Here is a 13400-nt window from a genome sequence, read left to right on the forward strand (position 1 = left end):
TGTAATGATCATTTAACAGGAAGAGTGCTACAGCAGCCACAGATAAGACCTATAACTATTTCTCCAACCCAGCATAAAGCTACTTACCGCCTTCTGTCAACAAGGAGTTCATATGTGATACATGAGACAGAGTCTGCTACATTTACCCTGTTATTTACATTACAATCAACCCCTGTGGACTGTCCCTATATAATAATAATTTAGTCTGGACCAAAGTACTGGGACAGACCTGCCTGATCACACAATCACATGCAATTACTTGAAACTTATAAACCCCAACCTTCAAGAAGAAGCTGAGCCTCCTACTACGTAAAACAGGTTTATGCAACAATAGGCCAATTCCCACACTTTGTTTGCAAGTGCATGACTCAACAAGAGCGGTTTCAAAGCCTGATGAGATAGAGAAAGAGTCATAGTCACTGCTAACAGGAAGGCAGGTTTAAAGTCATTGAGAGTATTGGTTTGTCGCTTTAGTGTAGTAGCTTGTCTTTACTCATTTTCAACAGTTGAATGTTGAGCTACAACTTTACTCTAGATGGACATATTGTAATCGTATCTATAGCTACAAATTGTGGACAAAGACTGAAAGTGTATAAGCAGCAAAACAACATCTGGGCTTAGTCTTAAAGGGCGTTCACACAGGAAACAGTGTGCTTGTTGAGCGTTGGTTTGTTGCTGAATATTGGTAACCAGTGGAGTTCGTTTTGTGGTTGTCTAGGTAAAACTCGAAGGCAGGACTGGGTCATTTTCCCCAGGGGTCACACAAGAAGCTTGCACCATTGTAGAGGATAAACTCATTCCTGGTGGATATTAACTTTAAAAATTAATTACCCACCCCTGTGCTAAGGTGTCTTTCACTGTCGTATTTCAACTAATGCTATTCTTTGATTAGACTGTTGCCTTCATGACCTGGACCCACATAAGCTTTAGAAAATAGAGAGCTGGAAATATCCTAACAGGATTGATTCTTGTATTGTGAAACTTATAGATTTTTCAAGAGTCTACAAAAACCTTTCTTCTATTGCTCTTAGGAAAAAAATGTAAATGGTTGTAAGTTTAACATTTGCTATAATTAAGTAGTCCTATCATGGACTGCAGTTGAACAAAAACTTTGTGTCTATAATAATAACTTGATGGTGTTTGCATCACACTGGGGAATAAACATGAACAAAGTATAACATCGGTACATCAAACGTGGGCAGTTTTTTGAAGAAGTGGTGTCTGTTTAACACCAAAGGGCTGTAGATCCTTTGTTCAGTCTACATTAGCTGATCAAACAGAACTGAACAAGGGTTTGTATTCCTGGACACAGTAAATGTTAATAAGTGCGTGTCGGTTTAGCTTTAGTAGTAGCATGGATTGCACTCTGGCCACTACGACGTCAGTGTTGATAGTACTAAAAAAGTCCATGTGGTTGAAAAGATTTGGGATGCGGCCAAAGTGAACAGGAGAAGCCCTGTTTGACTCTGCTGACCGACCAGAATCACTCTCTCTCTCTCTCTCTCTCTCTCTGCCTGGTCTGTCTCTGTACCTCTCTCTGCCTTTTTATCTTCCTGCTCTCTATGACAGTACTGTCCTCTCTTAGCTACAGTATTGACTGATTACTGGACCGTGCTTATGTGTGTTTTGCAGATGGCTGTGAACAGTAGCTGAGGACGTCACTGGGAGTTCTCCACCTGCGAAAATGAATGGTAAGATCACTGCGTTTTGTGTGTATAAAGGACAGTGTTAAATCTGTGTGGAGAATGAAAGAAAGAGGGGTGTGTGAATGTGGCTCTGCAGAGCTGCTGAGGCCAACATAAGGCTAGTTTTAGTGATAATTGCTGGGTTGTGTTTGGCCTACGTTTGTGTACATATTCTTGACCAGCTTCTTTATAGTTTGACACAGTTGTGCTAATTTTGAAGTCTGGTCCATATATTTTCTTTTCTTTCTTTCTTTCTTTTTTTTTTTTTTAAACCCACCAGGTTTACTGATAGCTTCAGTGACAGGATTAAAGTACCCAGATTAGTATATTTTTGGTGTTGGTGCAGGTTATATATGTTGTAGGGCTGTGCGATATGACCAAAATCTCATATCCCGATATAAGAATTCTATCGTCCTGATAACGATATAAATCACACAAATGTAACATTTTCTGTAAATTATGTGAATCTCGTGCAGCTCGACTTGCGGGAAGTGTTTCCAGCTGCGCGTCATGTAGCTGGAGTCGAGTGTTTTAATAGATGCATGAAACTATACATTTTTAGACATAAGTTGTAATGGCCGCTGTTTTCTTTGTGAGTATTTATTACACAGCGTGCTGCGGGGAAAAGCCTGTTCTAACGTTTGAGTCTAAGGTTTATTTTTTAACACCTGGCGGCTCTTTTTTACTTCTCTTCCGTAAATAATCTGCTCTTTCACGTGATTCAGTTTATTTTGAAAAGTCTCAACAGGATCTTGAGCTTTATTGTGAAAGGTTTATGTGGAACATAAACAAGCGGACACGCGATGGTGTTACCGTCCTTGTTGCTAACCACAAGGCATAAAAACAGGCGCTTGTCCGTCTGTAGTGTGGTTATATTAAATATAAGAGAAAGAGAGAACTTTAAGAAATTAATATAGCCACTACAGTGACCATCAAAACGATGAAAAAATATTGCGGTAAACAGTTTATTTTGCAACATCACGAAACAAACGATAGCGTCAAATGAAACGATAGACGTTTTTATATCGTCATCCGATATATATCGTTATATCGAACAGCCCTAATATGTTGGTGTTGTTGATATATCGTGGAGTAAACAGCCTTGGTGAAGAGCAGTAAAAGTGTCTTGTTTTGCACTTAACAAAGTGAAATTTGAGCTTCATTATCACTTTGTCAATACTGGTGGATTCCCAGTGTCTGACTGCTGCTGAGGCTGACGTCAGGGTACTCTTTATCTGTGTCAGTTGGTCTGTGTGTGTGCACCTGTCTTCCTGTTTCCTTTTTTTTTTACGCCTGTGTAATCTTGTGAAGTGAACTGAATATCTGATAAATTAGCTGACATTAATTAGAAAAATTAAGCCTGCTACTTCTTGGGGTCTATTTGCCTGGTATTATTTAATCTCACTGGCTATGACTGAAACTTTACATTTCCTTTCCCCCCTCAGGTGGTCCAAGTGTGTGGGCAATCTCCCCAGAGGAGAGGGACAAACATGATCAGATGTTTGACTCCCTCTCCCCAACGATGGGCTACGTCACAGGTACAGACATTTAAACATGCTGTTTGTCCATGATTCACACAGTGACTGGATGCTGGTTTTCAGAGTGCTATTTTATCATGATGAAACTGGAAATTGCAAATGGCTGTGACTCAGTTGGTATCCCTAATCCCCAGCCCCTCCCCATGCTGAAGTGTCCTGGTGCAAGACATTGAATACTAGGTTCCTTCAGATGGCATGCCAGTGCCTGTGTATGGAAGTAGAAAACATTGTAAAGCGCTTTGTAGCACCAATAAAGTTGAAAAGTGCTTTATTAATGAAAACATGTGGCCCGAGGACCAGAACCGGCCTGTGAGCCATCTCAGTTTGCCCTGCAACATCCTAAAAGGAAAAAAACAGGTTTATCTATGCAGTGCTAAACATTAAATAACTGGCAAGATGCATATAAATTTTGATGAAATATTTGGATGGAATTTTAGTGAGTGTCTAAACGAGGGTGGCCTGCTGGAGAAAATGTTACCCACCTGTGATTTACAGTAATAAACAGACACGTACAAATACAGACGCGACGAGGCACATGTAAATATAACCAATATAACATATGTATTAAAGTCCAGATAGTGATGTACAACCTCATACTTGTAAACTGACACTTTTTTGTTTTCTTCCCTCTCTGTCTTTTTATAGGAGACCAGGCAAAGAGGTTTTTCCTTCAGTCAGGGCTGCCTGCATCAGTGTTGGCTGATATATGGTGAGAGAAACACAGACTCACAGTGGATAAGATGCTGTGCTTGAGAAGATCTTCCTGAGAACCCATCACCGTTTCCTTGCTTATGTTTTGTGTTCTGTCTCCCAGGAGCCTGGCCGATATGAATAAAGATGGAAAGATGGACCGGCTGGAGTTTTCTGTTGCTATGAAGCTTATAAAGCTAAAACTTACGGGTACACCACTTCCCTCATCGCTTCCAATCATCATGAAGCAGCCTCCAGTGCGTGCTCCCACCATGAACAACCCCACCAACCCTGCCTATGGTACGATATTATTATTATATCGTACACTATAGCAGTGAATTTGTTAGAAAATTAACATTTTACTATTGGCAAATATGTGGAGTTTTCCTTTAATGGACATGGCCCACAAAAACGGGAAAGAACGAGCTGCTATGGCTCCTAGGTAGAAGCGAAAATATGATTTTTAAAAAAAAAAAAATGTTTAAATGAAGATCCTCCATTCAAAGATTTCGGAGCACTTAGACTAATCTAAACTGTGTCTGACTGATTGTTTCCATGCATGCATTTAGTCACTGTGATCAAAAATGGTGTATCTAATTGTGTCATAGGAATTGGCTCTATGGTGCATGGAACAAACCTTGCCATGTTGACTCCTATGGCCGTGTCACCTATGACACCAATGACGGGCCTCAGCCCAATGGTTCCTTCATCATCAGGAATGAACCCACTAATGATGTCCACTGCCCCCACGCCCCTGGTTCCAATTATGGGAAATACCACAGTACCAAATGGCACCATGGGTCTCCTCCAGCCAATTTCTTCTGGAGGTTTGAATACTGGTATGTGTAATTCTCTTATCCATTAATCAGTTAGCTGTCATTTTTGTCTTTTTCATCTTGTATCTGAGAGACTTCTAACAGGAAATCTATTAGGATATTATTAAATATGCTACACTTTAAATATTCCAGGTTATCATAGCGCTTTGTGTTATCTGATCAATGTTTATCATGCTAGTTGATCAGGTTGTCACGGCTGAAAACTAACTAAAGAAGCAAGTCCATGAAGCAGCAGAACTTTGTTCTGAAGATTTTCAAAGTTTTTCTGTTTTAAGAGAAGGTTTTGTCCAACAACTTGAACAACTTTGGTTTTGTTTATTTTTTTTAAAAGATTAGTACATTTGGAAAAAAGTGTATTAAATATTCTGTCAGCTTTTGAACATGATAAACTTGCATTAGCTAATAGTGAGCAGGATTTGTATGCAAACTTGACCTGGATTGGAGTTTGGCCCAAGCAGCTTGGTAGTGCTTAAGTTTTGGAGTCCACTTAAAACTAGATCTAGATCCACAAATTTTGCATCACGTCGATGCTCGTAAGAAAATACCTCAAACTAATCAGAAACTAGATATTGGTTGGGGGACTCGAATAATGCATGTTATGGAGGGAATGTTCATCTTTGTGTGTGATCTGTTAGACAGCTCTTGTTTGTCTTTTTGGTTATTGCTTTCTTGATGCTTATCTGCTGTTTGTTGTAGTATGAAAACTGCTGAGGAGAAATGCTGGCTGTTCTCTCATATTAAATACTGTATATTTGCTGACAATGAAGCAGTTCTGGGTATTTTAAGGGAAAACCAGGAAAATGGAATGGCTCCTGTCCTGTTTTGCAGAGTCAGGTTTCTGTCTCATCTCCATACAAATGGCCTCCCTGTCCTTGACAAGGTTACAACAGTGATCACAGTACAGGCATCTGCCATTTAAGAAAACTGTAAAGACAGAACCCTCAACTTTTCCACCAAGTGAAAAAAAGAACATCACATTTTGTAATTGTGGTTAAGTGTGTGAATAACATTTTGTGCCCTATTGTTGAAATATGATTAACGCGCATGTGTGTCTCTGCTTCAGGCCTACCTCTATCTGCGACCTCTTACGCCTCTCCGCTTGGACGCGCCTCTTCGCCTGCTGGTATAAACATGGCCCCAACACTGCTAGACCTGGGATCTGGCAGGTAAGACCTGCACATATACGTAAGCATGTCTGGGCAACCTCTGACTTGTTTACCTTGTCAGTTTCTTTTAGCCCTTTTCAACTAGTACCTGCTCATCTCGACTGGGTCTGTAGGGTTTCCATTAAGTGTTAGAACTCGGTTCTAGGTACTTTTTTAGTAACTACTCAACCAGGGTCCCAAGTGATCTGAGTCGACACGAAAAATGTGACAACAACAGCAACAGACTGCCTGCCACTGACTGCCGATTCAATGGTGTCAAAAGCGACTACTCACAAAAATCCACTCCGTGATGCATACAAATGACATTACAGGACTTCTGGCTGCATTGCTATATGTCAGAAAAATAAAATTTCAGAAATTGAGTTGAGTCAAGCTGAGTAGGTATTAATGGGAAAGGGCTATTATCTGTACAAACATAAACATTTGGTGTATTGTTTTTCAGCTCCGGTTCTTCAACCCCATCTGTGATGTCCCCCATGAATGCTGTTCCCAGTGACTGGGCTGTGCCACATGCTTCCAGACTTAAATACAGACAGCAGTTCAACAGCTTGGATAAACAGATGATTGGATACCTCACTGGTATAATGCATTTATGTGTATGCTCACTGTATAGGTTATATAAAACCAAACTATTTATGGAATTTAGGTGTGGAGACAGTCACTGATGACTTCATTTTCCTCCCTCTTTTTTTCCCCTGTATCAACCTTTAGTTAGCTTTAAGTAGTGGAGGCTATAGTAGCGGGTGTGTTCAGTCACAGTGTTTCTCAACACACACATGCACACAGTCAAGTATTTGTTTGTCCTTTTGTTCTGCAAACCTTGTAAAACCTGTTCTTATGAAAAAACAAAGATTTATTGAAATGACAATGAAGGTCAGATTTTTTCCCCCCAATTTTCTTAGTAATGCAACTTGACTGTTATTACGCAGTCTGTATGGTAACAAAATTACACAAAGGGCTTCTTTTATTCCTTCAAATTTTGTGTCCTTGTAGACCTTTGGAAAAAGCTGAATGTTTTCATGCTGTCACAGACTGTTTACCATCATCTGCTTTTTAGAATTTTGAAACTTTGTACAATGTCACTCTAGGAAAAATTGGTTATGGTGTTGCAACTGCTTCCTGTCTTCACCACACGTTATATGTAGATTAATTCATATATCATCAGCCACTGTACTATTTCACACACACCACTCCTTTCTTCTTCCACACCCCCACACCTCTGTGCTCCACAGCTCTGACATTTGTTCCTCTTCTTACCAGGTCTGCAGGTGAAGGGTGTGATGGAAAGTACGATGCTGACAAAAATACAACTGGCCTCCATCTGGTAGGATTATGTGTGTATTTTGGTGTGTCTGAACATGTCTTTTGATTACTACAGTCAGGTTTGGCAGCCAGAAGTATGAAAGGTCATGCAGTTGTAGCATTATCACAATACCGCTTTCATTATTAAGGAAGTAATTGTTTTTTGTTTTAAGAATGCTGTTCCCAGTATCTATTACTTGTTAAAATGGGTTAAAAAATCTGACAATAGATTTGCTGGTTTTTTTTCTTTGTTTTTCTTTTGTTCTACAATATTTTTTACGCAACTGAATACAGCAGGATTTATCAAATCAAATGGACATGTTTTCTACAGTTAGCTACTTAATGCTATAACTGTTAATTGTTTTTATTGAATTTGGTTGAGTTAGTTTTATATGATCATGCATCTTGTGCTTCAACACCTAGTCTGGTTATGTCAGAGCAGCAAGTCCAATAGCTGTAATATTGATGTTGTAATTGTAAATATGAGGTCCAAATATTCCTGAGTAACAATATTTATTTCCCATGAATATTATTCTGCTGAATTTAAGTATGATAAGTGTACATTATGTTCTATAAAAGTCCAACTTGCAAATTTCCTGCAGGAATTTAGCAGATGTGGATAAAGATGGCAAGCTACAAGCGGAGGAGTTTATTCTGGCAATGCACCTCGTGGATTTGGCAAAGAGTGGTCAACCACTGCCATTAACACTGCCAACTGAGCTGGTACCACCCTCACAGAGGTATGTGGACACACATGTTCTGCTTGACCAAAACCTCTCCAACATTCTCTATATATAAATGCGTGACGTAACGTTTTTTGCACAAAACCTTGTTATTATGTGAGTGATGTTGCATGCTGTATTTTCAAAGAAACTGATTGAAATCTGTATTGCAGGAGTGCCACGAATGGCCTCAGCTCTTCCCTGATTGATAACTTGGAAATTGAACCGCCACAGAAACCAAAAATGAACAGTCAGTACTACCAATAAACACAACCAACTCACACAGGCAGCAGCCTTTTTAAACTGAGGGTTCATGTGCAGCCAGCAGCTATGGATCATAAATATTTATTTTATTTTTTTGAACACTGAGAAATACTAATATAATGGGTGTAATTTGAGTTTCCCCTCTTCTTGTAACTGCATTTCACATCTCAGCTTTAACCCTCTTTTTTTCTCTCTCTGTTTCCTTGGTTCACTACTATGGACTTCAAATAAGATGAGTTACAAAACTTGCAGCTCATCTGTGTGTTTCCCATGTAGTGCATAGATTTGACTACCAAAAATACAAAAGAAAATGATGCACAGATTAAAATGATTTTATCATAAATATGAGAGAAGCTGCGCATAGTAAAATGGAAACAGTCGGTCAAACTCTAGTAATAAGTCTGAGTCTTTAAAGAACAGAATCTGGAATGTGGTGCACGTATTGGTGACTTAGGCTACAAGTAGCAGCTGGAATGTTTGGACGTTGTTAAATGCTAATCCTCCAAATCTTATAAAAATCATTCACAATTTTTTTTTTTTTTTAAGACATGATCTCAAATAAATAATCAGTATTTAGTCACATACATGTTCACAATTCTTTTCTTAATGTTACATGAAAAGTACAGTGATCTGTCATGTCTTCCTACTTTATTTTTAGTATCATTTGAAGATAAATTCAAAGCAAACTTGGAACGAGGGAATGCAGAGTTGGAGAAAAGACGACAGGCCCTACTGGACGCTGAGAGGAGGGAGCAGGAGCGGCGTGCTCAGAAAGAGAAAGAAGAGCGAGAGAAGAGAGAGAAAGAGGCTTGGGAGGCTGAGGAGAGAAGGAGGAAAGAGGAGGAGAGGAGGCTCGAGCTCCAAAGAGAGCTGGAGAGACAGAAAGAGGAAGAACGGCAGAGGGAGATGGAGAGAAAAGAGGTGAGGTGAACGTCTCTGAATGAGTTGGTTTGTTCGCAGTGATGCGTGGTGTACTTACTTCTGTGTGTCCGTTTATTCTAGGCTGCACAGCGGGAGCTCGAGCGTCAGAGAAAAGAGGAGTGGGAGAGGAGGAGGAAAGGAGAGCTCCAGTTAAAGAAGGAACAAGAGCAGGATGAAATCACCAAACTGAAAGCTAAGAAGAGGAGCCTGGAGTTGGAGTTGGAGGCAGTGGTGAGTGCTGAAGAGACATTTCAGTCCAACATAGAGCAAAAATACTTTCTGTCTACATGTTGTGGAGGTTTTTTAAGCTATCTCATCTCTGTTCTTCTGTCTCTACCTCTTTTAGGGTGACAAGCACCGTCAGATCTCGGACCGCCTGCGTGACTTTCAGAACAAGAAAAAACTTCAGAAGACTGAGCTTGATCTTAACAATCAAAGGAAGGAGGCACGTCAGCAGGATATTAACAATCTGCAGAAACAAATTGAGGTCTGTGCTTTTTTTCTTCCCCATTTTTTTTCTGAGATCATTTCTGAGTTTCATTCAGTTCCTTGTGTATTTCTATAATATCCTAATATTATGACATTTAGTGCTGAAAGTAGCAAGGATAGTTGTTTAGTAGTTTACCTATGTATATGAGTATTGCTTTATTGAGAGGGTGTGTGTCTGTTAATCTTTTTTTGAAACTCCGCCCCCCTCCAGTGATGCATTTTTTTTTCTTTTCTTTTCTTTTTTTTTTTATCCATTAGGAGTTCCAGAGAAAGTTGTCCCACTTGACTCCGGAGCAGAAAAGACTGACTGAAAAGCTGAAAAATATGTCTCTGAATAACCTGCCTGGTTAGTAGTGAAAAATTAACATGCCAAGCTTTGGACCATCAATCATAAAAAAATGGAAAATAAAATGAAAAGAATACCTCTTATATGGCAAATTGACTCATTTTAATTATCACGGTTTTCATTATACCTGTTGTAATTATAATTACTTAATACATGCAACCAGAAGAAGTAAATGCAAACAATTTATGGATTGTTGTCTGATAGATGTACCACCAGTTACCGCAGTGACTGTATTTTATCTGCTTGTAGCATCGACAGTGTCCACCCTAAAAGTGAGCATGACGGAGAAAAAAGGGACGTGTATGAAACTGCGAGAACAGCTTGAAGTTCTGGAGAAAGAGACGGCTGCCAAACTAGCAGAAATGGACCAGTATAACAAAGACATGCAGGTAGGAATCTGTCACTACTTCAGTCTGCTTTTTGGCCAGATGCGTGTGGAGCAGCAGCAACACAGTAAATACAGGTAGAAGGTGCTGTGTTCTCGTCTTGTGGCTAATAAACTAAGCAAGCCCTTAGTTTATTTTACAGCTAGTAGGTACAGTTTGTGTTCTTTGCATGTGTGTGGTACCGAGTTATGTTGGATTTAAACGGACTAAACACTGCAGGTGTGAAAACAGCCTTAGAATACTCTCATGAGAAAATGTTGAATGCTTGTTTTTGCAGTCGTTGAGGTTCATGGCAGCCGTGTCAGGGAACAATAGTTAATGTCTTCTTGCAGTTCTTATGGAATGTGTAGGATGGTTTCCATCCTTGATCAGTTAAGGGCCAGAATCTCAAGCTCTGTGGATTATATTATTTTTTTGCACTTATTCTCAGCAGTGCAAAATCGTAGAACTGTAAAGCTTTGATAAAAAGGGGCTGCTAGTTTGGATCGACTTCCTTGAAACATATTTATTTTAATTTTTAAGGAGACTGTTTTCCTAATATAAATTTAAAAGCAGTGATTTATCAAATTGAATATTAGACTGTGTCCTTTACAGCTGATCACTAATATTGCTTCCTGGCCCTTGAGGCCTTTTTTGTCTTTCTCCTTCCCTGCCATACTTCCTACTTTGGCATCTGATACGACATCTTAAACTTTGATTCCTCTTTTTCCTCGTCTTCTGGACATTTCTGCTCTTCCCTACACTGGATCCTTTCCTCTCTTCCCATTCGCCCATTTCATTCCCCTTTTCAGTGTGTGGGTGCTGAGGAGTCAATACTCCAGGCTCTCCTCTCTCTGCTGGCCTGCCTCCGTAACCTCTTCTACCTACTAAAGGTTTTTGCTTTAGGTCTCATTATTGTTCTTGCCTTGTTGTATCTTGTGTTTTGGTCCCCTAATTTATCTCTTTCTTTTCTACTTTTTCATAATATTTAGTCAGGTGTTGGATGCTGTTTGTTTATAGGCCTTAGACTGTGCCCATGTCCGTCTTGCATCCTTTAATTCAGCCATTTATCTTTCAGACTGCTAGTAATTATGTGAACTATCTTTGTTTACACCAGGAACTGAGAGAGAGCCAAAGAAATCAGCAGGCTGCACTGGAGAAACTGCGCAGCATAAAAGAAGACAAACAGCGTGAACTCATGCGAAAGAAGGAGCAAGAAGAGGAGATGAGGAGGAAGGAAGAAGAGAGGAAACGACAAGAGGAGGAAAGGAGGCGCAGGGAGGAAGAGGAAGAAGCTCAGAGGTACACTTTGAATTTACATTTGTGTGTTATAAATATTAGTCATCAGTTATACAGCAGATGCCATATGCTCGTATTAAGATGTTATTGAATACTGGATATAATTTGTTATTCAGTCAAGTTTGATGATGTTGTTTACTTAAAAAATAACCTTTTTTGTCATGATCAAAAAGATAAAGAGACCAATAGAAAAAAATGTAACAACTCCATATACTGATAATTCACACAATTCCGAGATGAAAATAATGTCATCAGTTCAAAAAACAAAACCCCAAAATAGGCAGGATCCATATCGAACAATTTACGCTGAGATTGACACTTTAGTACAGCGGTCCCCAACCTTTTTTGCGCCACGGACCGGTTTATGCCTGACAATATTTTCACGGACCGGCCTTTAAGGTGTCGCGGATAAATACAACAAAATAAAACTAGTACCGGTACCAAAAAAAGAAGATTTATTCATAACACACATGAAAAGACCCAGGAAAACCGAGTTAATGATTAAAAACGATAACAAAATAATGCTGAAAACCGATAAAAACCCTGAAAACCATACATTTCACACCCGAGCCCCAACTCTCGCGGCCCGGTACCGGTCCGAGGCCCGGGAGTTGGGGACCGCTGCTTTAGTAGATCCAAAACTTTTAGCCTAGAAAAGGTTCTCGTGCCATGGCCAGCGTCTTCTGTTTGTCCTCAGAAGTTTTTTGCAATTATGTTCTTCAAACCAGTTGAAATAGCTTTGGATTAACTTTTGAGATATTTTTCCTACATGGTCTCTTCTCAAAACATTTAAATCTTTCTGCCTTTTCTTCAGTTATCTTTATATCAGTTTAACTTAGTAATAGTTAAATACATATGTTGTATGTAAAACGAATCTGTGAAATGCTAGAAAGAGTAACTGAGGAAAACAAAGACATGTTTTTATTAGGAGACTTTAATATTAATTGGTCGGCTCCTTCTTGTCTTTTAAAGAAAAAGATAAGTTCATCAGCGTCGGCTTGTTGCCTGTCTCAGATGATCACTATTCCCACCCGGGTCACGGTCAACGCAGGAGGTCATAGGTCATCATCATGTATTGATCATATATATACAAATGTTCCTGAGCATTGCTCTAATATTGTTTCTATTCCAGTTGGCTATAGTGACCATAATCTTGTAGGTTTGACTAAGAAAATGAAACCACTGAAAACTGCACAAAAGATTATTTTTCATAGATCTTACAAAAATTTCAATGCAGATAAGTATATTAATGATGTAAAGAAATTCACTGGACTGACATCTGCCTCGAGAATGACCCTGATAGGGCATTATCTATGTTTATTGAAAACTTTTGCTACCTGGCTGATAAACATGCCCCCTTAAAAAGATTTACTGTTAAAAAGAACTATGCACCTTGGTTAGATAACGAACTTAAGGTTGCAATGTCAGAGAGGGATATAGCAAAAGCAAAAGCACATAAGTCTATCAGTCCACAAGAGTGGGCAAGATATCGCGAGTTAAGAAATCAAGTAACTAAATTGAATAGGCGTAAAAAGAAAGAATATTATCAACTTAAGCTCAAAGAGGCCAATAAGGACAGCAAAAAGGTGTGGAAAGTTTTAAATAATATAATGGGTAGAGATCTTGCTCCGGTGATGCCTCACATCCACACGGGTGGTACGTTTATAAGTAAAGCCAAGGATATTGCCAATTATTTTGTGAATTATTACAGCAATAAAATAACAAATTTAAAATCGAATATGAGCAGAGGCGATCCCACCTTATCCTGTCGTCTTAT

The 13400-nt window shown here is 39.3% G+C and overlaps 1 protein-coding gene across 1 annotated transcript in view; it reads left to right on the top strand.

The window, feature by feature from the left end:
* The window catches only part of itsn2b (intersectin 2b), a 37975-nt gene that overhangs the window by 6755 nt on the left and 17820 nt on the right, over positions 1–13400 (top strand). Inside the window, exons 2-17 of the mRNA XM_012920336.2 lie at positions 1633–1691; positions 3131–3223; positions 3869–3932; positions 4038–4213; positions 4522–4752; positions 5813–5915; positions 6358–6494; positions 7176–7239; positions 7820–7957; positions 8113–8189; positions 8862–9124; positions 9206–9355; positions 9471–9611; positions 9872–9959; positions 10209–10348; positions 11442–11626. Of these exons, the coding sequence (XP_012775790.1) occupies positions 1685–1691; positions 3131–3223; positions 3869–3932; positions 4038–4213; positions 4522–4752; positions 5813–5915; positions 6358–6494; positions 7176–7239; positions 7820–7957; positions 8113–8189; positions 8862–9124; positions 9206–9355; positions 9471–9611; positions 9872–9959; positions 10209–10348; positions 11442–11626 (2057 nt within the window). The 5' untranslated portion in view covers positions 1633–1684. The remainder of the gene's footprint in view (positions 1–1632; positions 1692–3130; positions 3224–3868; positions 3933–4037; positions 4214–4521; positions 4753–5812; positions 5916–6357; positions 6495–7175; positions 7240–7819; positions 7958–8112; positions 8190–8861; positions 9125–9205; positions 9356–9470; positions 9612–9871; positions 9960–10208; positions 10349–11441; positions 11627–13400) is intronic.

Source organism: Maylandia zebra, linkage group LG1 (assembly GCF_041146795.1).
Source record: "Maylandia zebra isolate NMK-2024a linkage group LG1, Mzebra_GT3a, whole genome shotgun sequence".
Taxonomy (NCBI): domain Eukaryota; kingdom Metazoa; phylum Chordata; class Actinopteri; order Cichliformes; family Cichlidae; genus Maylandia; species Maylandia zebra.